This window comes from Anser anser (genome assembly GCF_964211835.1).
Source record: "Anser anser genome assembly, chromosome: 5".
Lineage (NCBI taxonomy): Eukaryota > Metazoa > Chordata > Aves > Anseriformes > Anatidae > Anser > Anser anser.
In genome coordinates this window covers 1,230,497-1,242,868 of record NC_139725.1, presented here as the reverse complement: position 1 = coordinate 1,242,868, position 12,372 = coordinate 1,230,497, and the positions used below count along the sequence as shown (strand labels likewise).

General features: G+C 36.4%; 1 protein-coding gene across 9 annotated transcripts in view; it reads left to right on the top strand.

Moving 5' to 3' along the window:
* OVCH2 (ovochymase 2) overlaps nt 1-12,372 on the top strand; it is a 41,683-nt gene that overhangs the window by 20,908 nt on the left and 8,403 nt on the right. For 8 of the 9 annotated variants that reach the window (XM_083836698.1, XM_083836702.1, XM_083836695.1 and 5 more), the window contains 16 exons: nt 57-156; nt 852-961; nt 1,635-1,726; nt 2,880-3,052; nt 3,239-3,334; nt 3,917-4,068; nt 4,727-4,922; nt 6,118-6,141; nt 7,518-7,608; nt 7,711-7,844; nt 8,286-8,426; nt 9,429-9,559; nt 9,955-10,048; nt 10,879-11,010; nt 11,406-11,486; nt 12,165-12,351. In XM_083836698.1, the coding sequence (XP_083692824.1) occupies nt 57-156; nt 852-961; nt 1,635-1,726; nt 2,880-3,052; nt 3,239-3,334; nt 3,917-4,068; nt 4,727-4,922; nt 6,118-6,141; nt 7,518-7,608; nt 7,711-7,844; nt 8,286-8,426; nt 9,429-9,559; nt 9,955-10,048; nt 10,879-11,010; nt 11,406-11,486; nt 12,165-12,351 (1,934 nt within the window). The remainder of the gene's footprint in view (nt 1-56; nt 157-851; nt 962-1,634; nt 1,727-2,879; nt 3,053-3,238; nt 3,335-3,916; nt 4,069-4,726; nt 4,923-6,117; nt 6,142-7,517; nt 7,609-7,710; nt 7,845-8,285; nt 8,427-9,428; nt 9,560-9,954; nt 10,049-10,878; nt 11,011-11,405; nt 11,487-12,164; nt 12,352-12,372) is intronic. The other variant, XM_083836697.1, reaches the window with a different exon arrangement.

Here is a 12,372-nt window from a genome sequence, read left to right as displayed (position 1 = left end):
TAGTTGGGCTTCTTTTTCTCTATAAAAACTCTTCTTGTTTTCACTTCATCACTTAGCACCCCAAGATGCACATTGCCCCTGGTAAGCTGCCGTTACTCCTGATGGGGATAGTTTGTATTACAGAGTTTCATGCTGTACCATTCGTTCTTCAGAAAGGTAGGATCAAAATTTCACATCTAACTTTAAGAGTTTTCTAAGTACTAAAGCTTTTGTTCATACGCAGTGAAAAGCAAAGGAGTTAATGCTGAAATAAAGAAGCTGCGTTAGTTTCACCCAGTGGGGTTTTAACCCTGAGAGCTTGTAGATCTAGGCACAAGGTAGCATTAGACTAACTTGTCTGGTTTTGATTGTTTGCTTTTGTCCAGATCCAAGTCTGTAACTGAAAGTTAACTTTTAATAAGTAATTCTTATGCAGCTTTTGTCAGATTCCTTGATGATTCAGAATGAATAAAATTAAATAAATGTGATTTATAACTAAGTAAATAAAATTAAATACTCTCAAATTAGCAGTAAGTTAATGAAGGTCCTGGTTTAGCATGTTACCCATGGGCTGCAAACAAAATATAGTGAGTCTTCTCTTACATTGTCTTATATCTTACAATCCAGGGCATACTTCTTTTTGGCACAATCAATGATTGCAGTTGTTCCATTTCCTTCATTAATATTTACTAATTTGTGTAATTGTACACAAATGTACATTAGTGTACAATTGTACATTTGTGTACAAAATGTACACTTTGTACATTAGTGCCTCTGTGCCAGGCCATGCCTTCCAATTTTATGCTGCTAAAAAGTAGAAAAGCATCAACCCAAAATAAATCATTCCTTCTTTTTCTCCTTCAATCCCTCAGATCCTAAGTGTGGGCAGAAAGTTCATGAGACAAATCCGTGGAGTTACCTTAACCTTTTCACTCGGATTGTTGGGGGGAGCCAGGTGAAACAAGGCTCACATCCATGGCAGGTTTGCACAAACAAATGAGGTTTTATCTTCAGAACAAAGTCCTTGCTTTCTTCATATTCATAGAAATGACAAAAGAAAACTGGTATACTTTGTGCTTATTGACACTTAATGACATATTGTTGAGCTCCACCCTGCATTTATGAAAAGCAGTGAAGCAGGCTGAGAGGACATGAATCTGTCCTGCTCTCTAAGAAACCTTTGCATATTGTTTATCATTAATTCTGAAAGAGCATCTTTAGATTAGTCTATGTAAAGATGCATGGGCGAAACTGCTCAGAAATAGGATACCCCAACACCCATAACCATTGTCAGGCATCATGGATTTGCACTTCAGAAGAGGGTACCTCATGGTGCTTGGTGATTTAAGCTTACAAACTGAATAAAGGTTATGGAATAGATGTCAAGGACTCTGCGGTGTTCCCAGTGACCTACAAAGGAAAAAAGAGCGACTAGCCAGTAGCCTTTACAGCATGCTGAATAAGTCAGTGAATTGGCATTTCTTATTATTTCTTAGATGCTTTTATCTGGGTACCAAGTCATAGACAATGAAAACAGCAAGGTTTAGCATCTCTTAGTCTCAAGGAAAGTAGGAGTACTGTGAAAGCATCTTTGCTTGAAGTGCAGCATGTACCTTAGCTATGTGAATCTGTAAAGTCTTCTTTATGTGACACAGGTTTCCTTGAAACGAAGGCAGAAGCATTTCTGTGGAGGCACCATTGTTTCTGCTCAGTGGGTGGTCACAGCAGCTCACTGTATCTTAGACAGGTATGGATGTGATATTTCAGGAACAGGTTGCAGGTGCAGAAAAACATTGATTATGAAAGTGTGTGTGCTGTAGCATCTTTCTTTGGAGATTACTTCCAGGTACTGCTCTTTCATGTGTAACCAATATTTTCCATGTTTTAACAAGAAGGGAGGAAAAAAAACCACCTTTGAACGTTTCAAAACTAAGAATAAAATAGCCTTACAAAGTGAGATGAAGACTGATTTTGGAAGAGTAGGTAAAAATCTAATATAGATATAACCTAATTATAATTATCAGGTGATTGCAATATTTTTTTTCACAGGTAGCATCTAGCACCATAGGTGCAATTAAATGGTGAATGGACACAGTACTGATTTCTTGCATGCTGATGACATTAATGACATTCAGCCTTAGTTGAAAAACAAAAACAAAACACAAGGTTTCAGTCCTGATTCTGTTGTGGCTTCACAGAGATTCTGAGATTCTACATTCTAATTCCCTGACAGTTAATACTGAATCTTTGTACTAACGGATCACTTAGAATTTTACATTTGATCTGTATCAGAAATAGTATATGACCACATCTTGGTTAAATTAGCCAATAATAACTGGAGAGTTTTTATTAATTACAGAAGGACGGGCAGTACCTGAATCAGCATAAAGCCTCCTGACACAAAAGTAATTCATCAAGTTGGTGAATAAATCTGAAGCAGAATAGCAAGTTCATCATGATTGTTTTTTTGTTTGTTTCCTTGCTGCACATTTTGATTTGGTACTAGGAACCCCGAAGCAGGATTCACTACGTTTTAAGACATAAACAGAGAATGCTAGAAAAGTGGTATTATTTTTTTTTGTACTTCTCTATACTCGAATTTTCCATCCTCTGAAAATGCAGTGTGATCAAACATTTTTAAACACAAGAATAGGAGCTGGGTCTTTAGCGAACCTCTTAAACACAATCAGGAGTGTAGCAAAATGTATTTCTCTCGGTTGTTTTATCTCTCAATTTCTACTGTAGGGCATGCATATTGACTGTAGATCTTAAATGCTTTAAAATCTGAAGATGAAAGGTATTAAGTATCAGTAGTAATAACTTCTCTGTTTATAAACAACTACATTTTTACTTTCGTTTTGAAGATTCTATAGTTGAATTTTTATTTTGCTCTTCTGCAGGAACGTACTTGAGTATTTGAATGTCACTGCAGGAGAGCATGATTTGAGGATCAGGGAGAATGGAGAGCAGACACTCCCCGTTAAATATGTCATTAAGCATCCAAACTTTGACCCCAGAAGGCCGATGAACTACGACGTTGCACTTCTGAAGCTAGATGGAGCCTTCAACTTCAGTAAGACCATAGTTAAATATGGGAAATGTGAAGAAGAAAAAGCAAGGATAAATTGTCAAATGCCTGATTAATATTTCAGACACCACAAAAATAATTAGTTTTAAAGAACTAGATGAAAAATAAAGTACTTTTTTGTTGTTACTTTTTCAAATATTTATCCAGAAACTTCATGTCCATGTGTGGCAGGTTCGTCAGTTTTGCCAGCATGTCTTCCTGATCCAGGTGAAAAGTTTGAAGCAGGATATGTCTGTACTACTTGCGGCTGGGGACGTTTAAATGAGAGTAAGTCACTGGAATTGTTCTTAGACTTTGTAGTTTCATTGACATTGGCTGTGTCAGTCTTTGCTTCCTTTGTTCATCCTTCTCTTGCCAATGGGCAAGGACTTGTATAGCAACTTTGTATCTGTGTAGCAGGTAGTTATTTTCAGATGAGCAAACATTCTCTTACCATATTGTTTGGTTTCAGATATTTACTTGAAAATTATGTCTGTCCCAACATGCAGTGTTAGCTTATTTCTGAAGCTAAGAGCTTCTTTATATAGGCTATAGACAGCCCAGAAGAAATGATAAACTGGTCATAAGAATTGTAATCTCAAAATGGGATCTTTGCTAGCTTTTATGTCTACCTGTGAATTACCTCAAGATGGATCACTAGAGTACACAGACCCGTATTTCATGTTGGAGACACTTTGAAGTTTATTCAAGTAAAATTGCTTATGTATGCAAAACTGGATGTTTATCAAAACATGCTTGTAAACATAAAATGGCCCAGAGCAAGTTTCCAATGTGTTTTTCTTTGTGTATTAGCAGTGACATTAAGTTCATCTCTCAGCATTTCTTATGAACATTTTTTTTTTGTTTCAGATGGAGTACTCCCTCAAGTTTTATATGAAGTCAATCTACCAATTCTGAATAGGAAGGAATGTTCAAGAGCTTTGTCATCTTTAAAGAAACCCATCCAAGGTGACACTATAATGTGTGCTGGATTTCCAGATGGAGGAAAAGATGCCTGTCAGGTCAGCTGAACAGAGGGCCTTGTCTACTTACAAGTATTTCTCTGAAGCTCAAGGCTCTGTGCACCTAAGTGAATAAATACACTGCACATTGTGATATTTGGGGTATATTTATTTTGATGTGTGAATTCTTGGAAAAGTTCTGTATGGAGGAATGCAATTAATTACATGACTCTATTTTAATTATTGTGCGAATTGCATGATAAGTGTCTGACAGCAATTTCACAGTGTATCCCAGTGCAGTAATGCATAGAGCTTTCTAACTTTAGAAAACTTGATAAACATTGATTAGTGAATGCTACTAACATAGTATGGAGGAAGTTAGAAAGTTTTGCCTTGGAAAGAAGTGAGATAAAATTGATTGTTGCTTGTCATGTAAAATTAAAAAAAAAAAAAAGAAAAGAAAAGCAAAGCTCTCATGCTGAAACACAGCAGATGTGCACTTCAGAGTGAATTAATCTCTCCCCCTCTTCAAAATCCTGACTAAATATGATGTCTTTTTTTCTTTTTTTGCTTTTTTTTTTTGAAATGACTATTCTGTTTTGTGGCAGGTTTATTACTGTGATTAAAAAAAAAGGCAACTCAATAAACTCTTAGAGGCTTGCTCAGTGGTTGGTATGCATGCACTTTTGTAAGCTGTGGGTTCTGGGGGTTCTTACAGGGAGACTCAGGGGGCCCTCTTTTGTGCCGACGTAAGCACGGTGCCTGGATTCTCGCTGGTGTGATCTCCTGGGGGATGGGATGTGCTCGTGGCTGGATAGGTAATGACAAGAAGAAATATTACGAAAGAGGATCACCAGGAATATTCACAGACCTCAGTGCGGTGCTTTCCTGGATTCAAGAAAATATGAGTGCTGGTATTAAGTCTCCACAGTAATTTCTCTCTCACTTGTGACAACTCTTCTGTCTCATAACAACATTTCATTTATCTTTTTCAAGATACAGTACTAATATTATCCCATTATTCCTGTCAAAGTATTACAGCTTTTCACAATGCCTTTAAGTAGATGGTACTGATTGGTAATTGCCAAAACCAAATTGAGATTATTGTAAACGATTGTTTCTCTTCCACTTTGTCTTCTAACTGGGTGATATTTGTATTTATTTATTTATTATTACTTATTTGTATATTACCTTTAAGGATGGTCTTTTTATCCAGCTAGCCAGTTAACCTGGTATTTTTGGTTTTAAGTGGAAATTTAACCAGTTGAAAGTGTCTGAAATTCCATATGCACCTCTTTGAAGTTGCTTATCGTTTTCCTCAGCTAAAATGTATTTATTGGGCATTTGACTATATGGGCAAAAGTCGTGGTCTCAGAAGCATTTCTGCTTACTCTGCCCGAAAGGCTACATGTCCTCTGTACAGCAGAGCAGCATGAAAATTATCAATCACTTCCAAAGTCATGCAGCTGGAGATATAGATAACATTATGTCTAGGTGTTAACTTCACTCAGAGCATTAAGAGTCTGAATTAATATTTTCTTCCATTTTGAGCTATGTTCTTTAAAAGATAAAGGAGATTGTATTAAAATGTATGTGGAGAATTGGAAAACTGAGGAGGTGTGTTTTGAGAGGTTTTGTTAGTCAATGGTTTAAAAAAAATGGTGAGAAAAAATAACAATTTCCTAGCTTCACTTGCCACTCTTTTACACTGTTGGACTGGTGCAAAGAATCTGGACTGTAACTGCTGTCAGGTTCAGTGTCTCTGTGTCCCTGATGTGATGGAAGCAGTTGGATTCTGCTATCCTTCCCTGAAATGTATCATATCTACTCAACCCATAAGTACAGAGACAGTGCTGCTCAGATTGGTTAATTCTAGCAGTGGTTGCTCTAGAATTGTTTATTCTGAAATTAGCATTGCCTGAACTTGCAATTTTGTTTTAGTTCCAAGCCTAGTTTACTGTAGGTGCTATGTCCCCAGGAAGCATTCAAATTTGCGTCAGTGCTAGCTGTATAAACTTACTATTTCACACTGTTAAAAATAGAGTGTATGTTGTGAATACAAAACTACAGTAATATATTCTTTTTTTCACCCCCTTCCTCCCTTATTAGACCTGAAAATGAAAAGTTCTACACGTGAGTACAGTATTTTTTCAGAATCTTTTATCTATGTTAGAGCATAACCAGCCTTCTCCCTGAATAGTCTGATAGATAATCCGTGAAAGAAGAAACCTATTTGTAGCGTGACTCATCAATGCACTTTAAAAAGCATAAATGCATACTTTCAAAATACACTTTTTTCTTCTGGCTCAGTTAAAAAAAAAAAAAACAAACAACTTATGTAGGATACTACTTAAGTGCTGGTGACTTCAAAAAGGAATTTCCCTTAAGACAGCTACGTCTGAAAAGTAATATTTTTATTGAAATGTAAATAGGATTAATGGGAAAAATATAGAACAAAGCCTCAAGCAATGCAAGAAATCCAGTTAGTGAGGTTGATTCTGTATAACAATATAGATTCTAAACAGGAAGCATGAGATACATTGATAGTACTTCTGAGCAGTTTATGATGAATCTACTTGTCCGATGTCCATTTCTGTGAATGAAATGTAAAAAAAAAATCAAAACCAAAAATAACTAAAACCAGCATATATGAATATAATTTGTTTTACAATTGAAGTTTTATTTTGATTCTGTCATGTTTATGTTCTTTTTGGGCGCAGTTCAACTAGATACAACTTCACATAAGGATAATAGTAACTCCTGTGAACTAGATCTTAGAATTTCAGTTTTTACTATCTAGAAATTTCTCAGATGACAAATAAGCTTAGGCATGCAGTCAGTTTGCAATAGGCTTGTTTAGACCAATGAGCATTGGGTGTCTAAGTGCTGTCTGTGTCTTTCTGAAAATTTTTACTGGTCTTCCTAGGACAATTTAGGAAAGATAATCTTTAAAGTACATGACTCATTATTTTTTTTCCTGTAAATTGTTGATAAATGTCTTACTAGCTTACCTTGGCAAGGAGAAAGAAAGGCAAGAGGAGGCAATTTTTGTAAGTAGTTGTAGTTTCTAGCAGTAGCTATCTCAACAGAAAAGCTTTTGCTTCTTCCAATACCATGTTGTACTGTTACAGAAGTATCCTGCTGTAATATAGCTAAGAACATTATTATAAATGGACAGCAATGAATGTCTTGTGATATGTATTTTTTGTCCCTGAAAAATACTTTTACCAAAATCTTAATTTAGCAAATGGTTTATTCAAGGTAAAAAGCAAGCACTGCCATTTTTACAGTAAAATATGATAGGGCTCTGGCAGTGCTTGGTTTTTGCCTCCAAATTCTGTGCTTTAAAAATGGCTTGCTGTAATTTTAAATAAAAGAGAGAAGACAGGAAAGACCCAACAACATTCTGCCATCAGTAACAAGGTACTGCTGAGCAGTCTTGAGTCTCACAATATTCTCAGATGATTGCAAATGTATTCTTCCTATTTTGTTTTTACTCTGCAATGCAGCATTTTGTGGTGTTCAAGATGGCAAACTCCCAAACAGTGAAGGAGAATTACATTTTCCTGGAAGTCTCAAACAGTTCTATCAAAACCACCAGTGAGTAGACAATACAGAAACCTTGTCCGGAAACTCTTCCTGGTACCTGTGTGGTTGTTTTTCGTTGTAGTTTTGTCAACAGGAACAAATCTATCATTTCAGATTGTGTGTATGGACTCTACTTGTACCGGAAGGAAATTATATATTCCTTCGTTTTTCCCACTTTGATATAGAGCCAGAAACATTTTGTGACTATGATTCTTTATCAGTCTATTCAAAAGACAACAGACTTATTGGTGAGTTGCTGTCCCCTTGTTCTTTGAAATAATCTGTTAGCATATCCTTTCATTCTAAAGGCAATTAAACCTAGAGAGGACATTGCAGTTGATGATGTTTTACTTGTGTTTTCATAATGAACACATTGTGACATGTGATCTAAACTAAACGATGAGAGGTTGTGAGAGGAAAAGAATGGAAGAATACCTGTTAGGGAGCTGTGTCAGCATGTGAATTGATGGTGTCAAGGATTTTCAATTTTTAATATTTTAATTCTATTTTTAATATTTTTATTTTCTTTTATTTGGGCTAATGGATTAATAGTGAATAGAGGGGATTGGATAGGCAATTTGCTTTTCATCTATAGTTTTTTATAGCCAGGTACAAAAAATGGTACATCAAAGTTTTCTCAAGTGACTAAAGACTTTGAACTGTGATTACTCTCTGATATCTTGTTTCAGGGAAATTCTGTGGAGGAGATCTTCCATTACCTATTTTAATTGGCTCCAATAGTATAAGGCTGAAATTTGTTTCTGACAGCAAGGATTATGGAACTGGTTTTTCCATGACGTACAAAGCTCTTACACCAGATATACTTCCTAGTAAGTCTAAGTCTACTAATATACCTGTCTGTGCTCTTGGGTGATGGCCTGAAAAAATAAACTGGAGGAGAACATAAATCAGAGGGAGTTCCTTTGACTTTTTCTAAGAGTATGGTGTAGTGAACGAGGTAAGTGTGCTTAGATAGCTGTGTGACATTGTGGAAAAACTGGGACGTCAGAAAGAGAGAGGATAGATGCTGTTAAGAAAAGCCCTCATGTTACTTTGCCTCTTCTCCATCCACTTCATGTAAGATTTCATTTCCTTCCCTACTTCCAGAATATTCTAAAACTTAGTAAAATTAGTTTAAAATGAGGCAAATTTCCAGATGAAAGGTGCTTTGCTAGTTCCAAGCATGCTTTCCTGTAGGGGCCCTGAGGGAGGCAGCTAAAGCTTACGTATATGTAGTGAAAAATTGCTTTCAGGTTTGCTGTGTAGAGCAGTTTACCATTGCTAGGGAAGGAGGTGCAAGGGTCATCTACTGAGTCTAGACAATTCCATTAAAGACAGACACCTGTTTCTGTTTCTACAGTTTTTCCAACCAGTTTCTTTCCTTTGTGTAGTGTAAGGGCACCTTTGTGGAGTGTATAGGGAGAAATCCCTTCTGAGGGGCCTTGCCACTGCATAGCAAGGATTGGGAAGACACATCCAATGGTTGTGTTTTATATCTCCACTTTCATTTCTAAAGCTAGCAAATGTTCTTCTGACATGCCTGTGTCCCTCTCTCCCCACAGAGAGCAGTGCACACAAGCACATCAGTCTGCAGTGCACTGCCTATAGCAAAGGGGGAGTGCTATTGTCATGGTTGAATCTGTTCCACCTGGGAACAGATGAAAAATTTTCTCTGCATGTTTTTCATGCAGAAAAATTTAGCTTGCTGCTCTTTTTCTGTTTTCTTTCTCAATTGTGTGAAAGCATCATGAGAGGTTTTCCGAATTTTATTTTTATTTTTTTGCAAATGATTTAAGACGTGCCTCCATTTTTGTTTTTCTCTGGATTTCCAGATTCTGGCTGTGAGTCCATAGCTGTCCTTTTTGAAGAAGGAGTGTTACAAAGTATGCACTATCCAGAACAGTACAGTAATCTGGCAGACTGTCAATGGATTATTTGTGCGCCAGAGGACCATGTAATCAAGGTATAATATGAGTGCTTCTTGAGTCTACAGAATGGAAGTGGGTAGCATTTAGTTGACACGGAAATGTGCAGCTAAGGACAAACAAGATCTAGCAACATAAGCTTGAATAATGCTGCTGGATACAGTTAAGAGAAATTGCTTTCCATCCCAAAAGCCAGAAAGGTTTTGATTTCTCCTTTAGGTTAATAGTAAAATAGGATTTTCTGGTTTATCATGTGTCATTTTATTTTGACACATTTTTCTATCAAATTTAATATGACGTGTCACTTGTGAGAGGTCTGAATGCCACAGAAACCAGACCCTAAAAGAATCTTTGAGACTATTAAAGACATTATTGTAGATAATTGAATTTTAGTTTGTGAATTTAACAAGATTTTTTTTTTTTTAACGTAAAGCTTACATACAAATCTTTTGAAGTAGAAGAGAGTGAAGATTGCTCTTACGATGCTGTGACTGTGTATGAAGATGTGGGAAAAGAGGAGGAAATTGGTTTGGCTTTTGATTTTCAACATATTTTGGGGATGAACTATTAGTCCTATGAATCTCAGTAGCCCTGTTTTACATCATAAAATCAAGTTCAACATTAGAATCTCAGGTGATGTTGTAGGTACCAGTATGAGTACCTTGAAAATACTTACATGTATTGGTTCTTCTGTTCCACTTGTTGAGGCAAAGACATCTAATAACTGTTTGCTGTATTTAAGTTCTATATGGAATGCAATCTGAATTCATGTAAATGAAGAGAAGAATTTAAGACAATAATTTGTTTTTATAGTAATTATGTTGGTCAGATCAGGAAGAGAAAGCAACCCACAGATTTCAGAGTCCAATTTTTCTTCACTCCAGATGTGCATTCATGTTATTCTTACCACCCTGCTGGAGATTCCCCTGGCTTATATCAAAAGAAAGGAAGACCTGTGCCAATCAAATCTTTTCAACACTAATTGATGCTGTTGCTTAGATTAGCACTGGCAGATATTTCAGCACTACTGAAACAGCAATAAGGAAACCAATTTTCCAGTGTGTTCTATATGTAATGGCAACCTAAGAGCATGAGTGCCGCAATAGTATCTTGCGCAACAATGCGTGATTCTCCTTGTTCTTATGAGATAATTACTGAACAGACTGACAGGAATAATAGAATTGTCCTTCAGCCTCAGTCTGGTTATCTATTTCTCTCTTGTGTATAGTTCTTTTTTATTTATTTATTTATTTTTTAACCTTCCTACGTAGCAACTGGAATGCACAGACTGTTGAAAGAGATAAGGATGAAAAACTACCTTCTAATCTGCTGTGAACCTTTGCTTTCTGATCTTTAGCTAAGTCTTGTGGATTTGACCTACCAGCACCTGTTTTAAGCTCCTCTGCTCTGATGCTTGTTGTCTTTCACTCTGATGAAACAGAGACCTTTGAAGGATTCAAAGCTACAATCTCTTTTGTACATGTAACAGGTAATAGAAGTAACTTGGGAGACTGCCTCATTGGGGCAGCACAAAGGGCTCTGTGCTGAATCTGGATATTCAGAATGATTTTGTTCTAGGAGATTTCACATAATACATAGTTTCAGTGAAAAATATTATGAACCTATTGAGACATTGAACAAAGGACTTAATGAGCAGGTAAAGAGAAACAATGGATCTCCCCCAAACCTCAGGGTTTTGTTTTGTGTAAAAGTATTTTGGTACATTTTGAATGGTACTTTAGTACCATGTGAAGATGTAATACAGCCCCTGCTGTAGAAATCTATTCCTTCTACAGAAATGATAATAGGGAAATAAAAATAATTTAGAAATAAAAGTATCATTCAAGACAACCCACTAACACATTTGCTATTCTCATTTGCTAGATTTAGATACTTTGAATTCAACTAGTGAAGAAGTTTTTGAAGATACGGATACGACTGTAGAAGAAATACAGGTTACAATAGGTATGTCAACCTGAGGTATGTTTTCTTCATGGGAATGTGGAGTACCTCTAGGACTTAAATGGTGTTTTCTCCAAATATTTAATGGCTGCAGTCTGAGGTGTCCAAGGATTTTTCATTAAGATGTGTTGAGGAAATAAAAAGGTGAATAGTAACCTTTCTATGTTTTAGCTTTTGAATAATAGAAGGTATTTTTTGCTTGTTTCCTTCATTTTCTTAAGTCACTTAGAGCAATACACTGACATTTTTACAGCCTGTCAGTCAGTTTTACACCCTGCTTCTTGGAAAATAATTGCAAAGTGTACAGGGTTTTTGAAACTAATAACCAGAGTTCTAGAACTTCCTTTTTCTTTTTTTTTAACCTCTAGCAGTTTATGGAGAATGGAATGTGTCCATATTCGTTGTAGGTCTGAGGCTAAAATCTTTGAAGTGGCATAGGATCTGAGAATCCTCTCATAAGCAGTTGCTTTCACCTTGGTGAAGCTAAGTTTTTTGCAAAGATCATCTCCTCATGGTATCTCTAAACATGCAGATGATTTGTCATGAGAAAATTTGAAAGATGTAGCAAAAATGGTGTTGGGAGGGGAGCCTGAGAAGTTGAGGGGTAGCTCTTAAATAGGCTGCTCTTTACCAATCTTAACTTCTAAATACTTCTTGAGACATTTGTCTTTTCTGTTTCAGATGATATTTGTGGAGTGCCTTCAAATCAGCCCAGGTTCATTTTCAGTAGGATAATTGGAGGTGAAGAAGCAGTACCATACTCATGGCCTTGGCAGGTCAGCATACAAATTTCAAATGAGCATATCTGTGGAGGAGCTGTCCTTGCCAAAGAATGGGTTGTCACAGCTGCTCATTGCTTTAATTCTAAGTAAGTACACTGGGATGAACC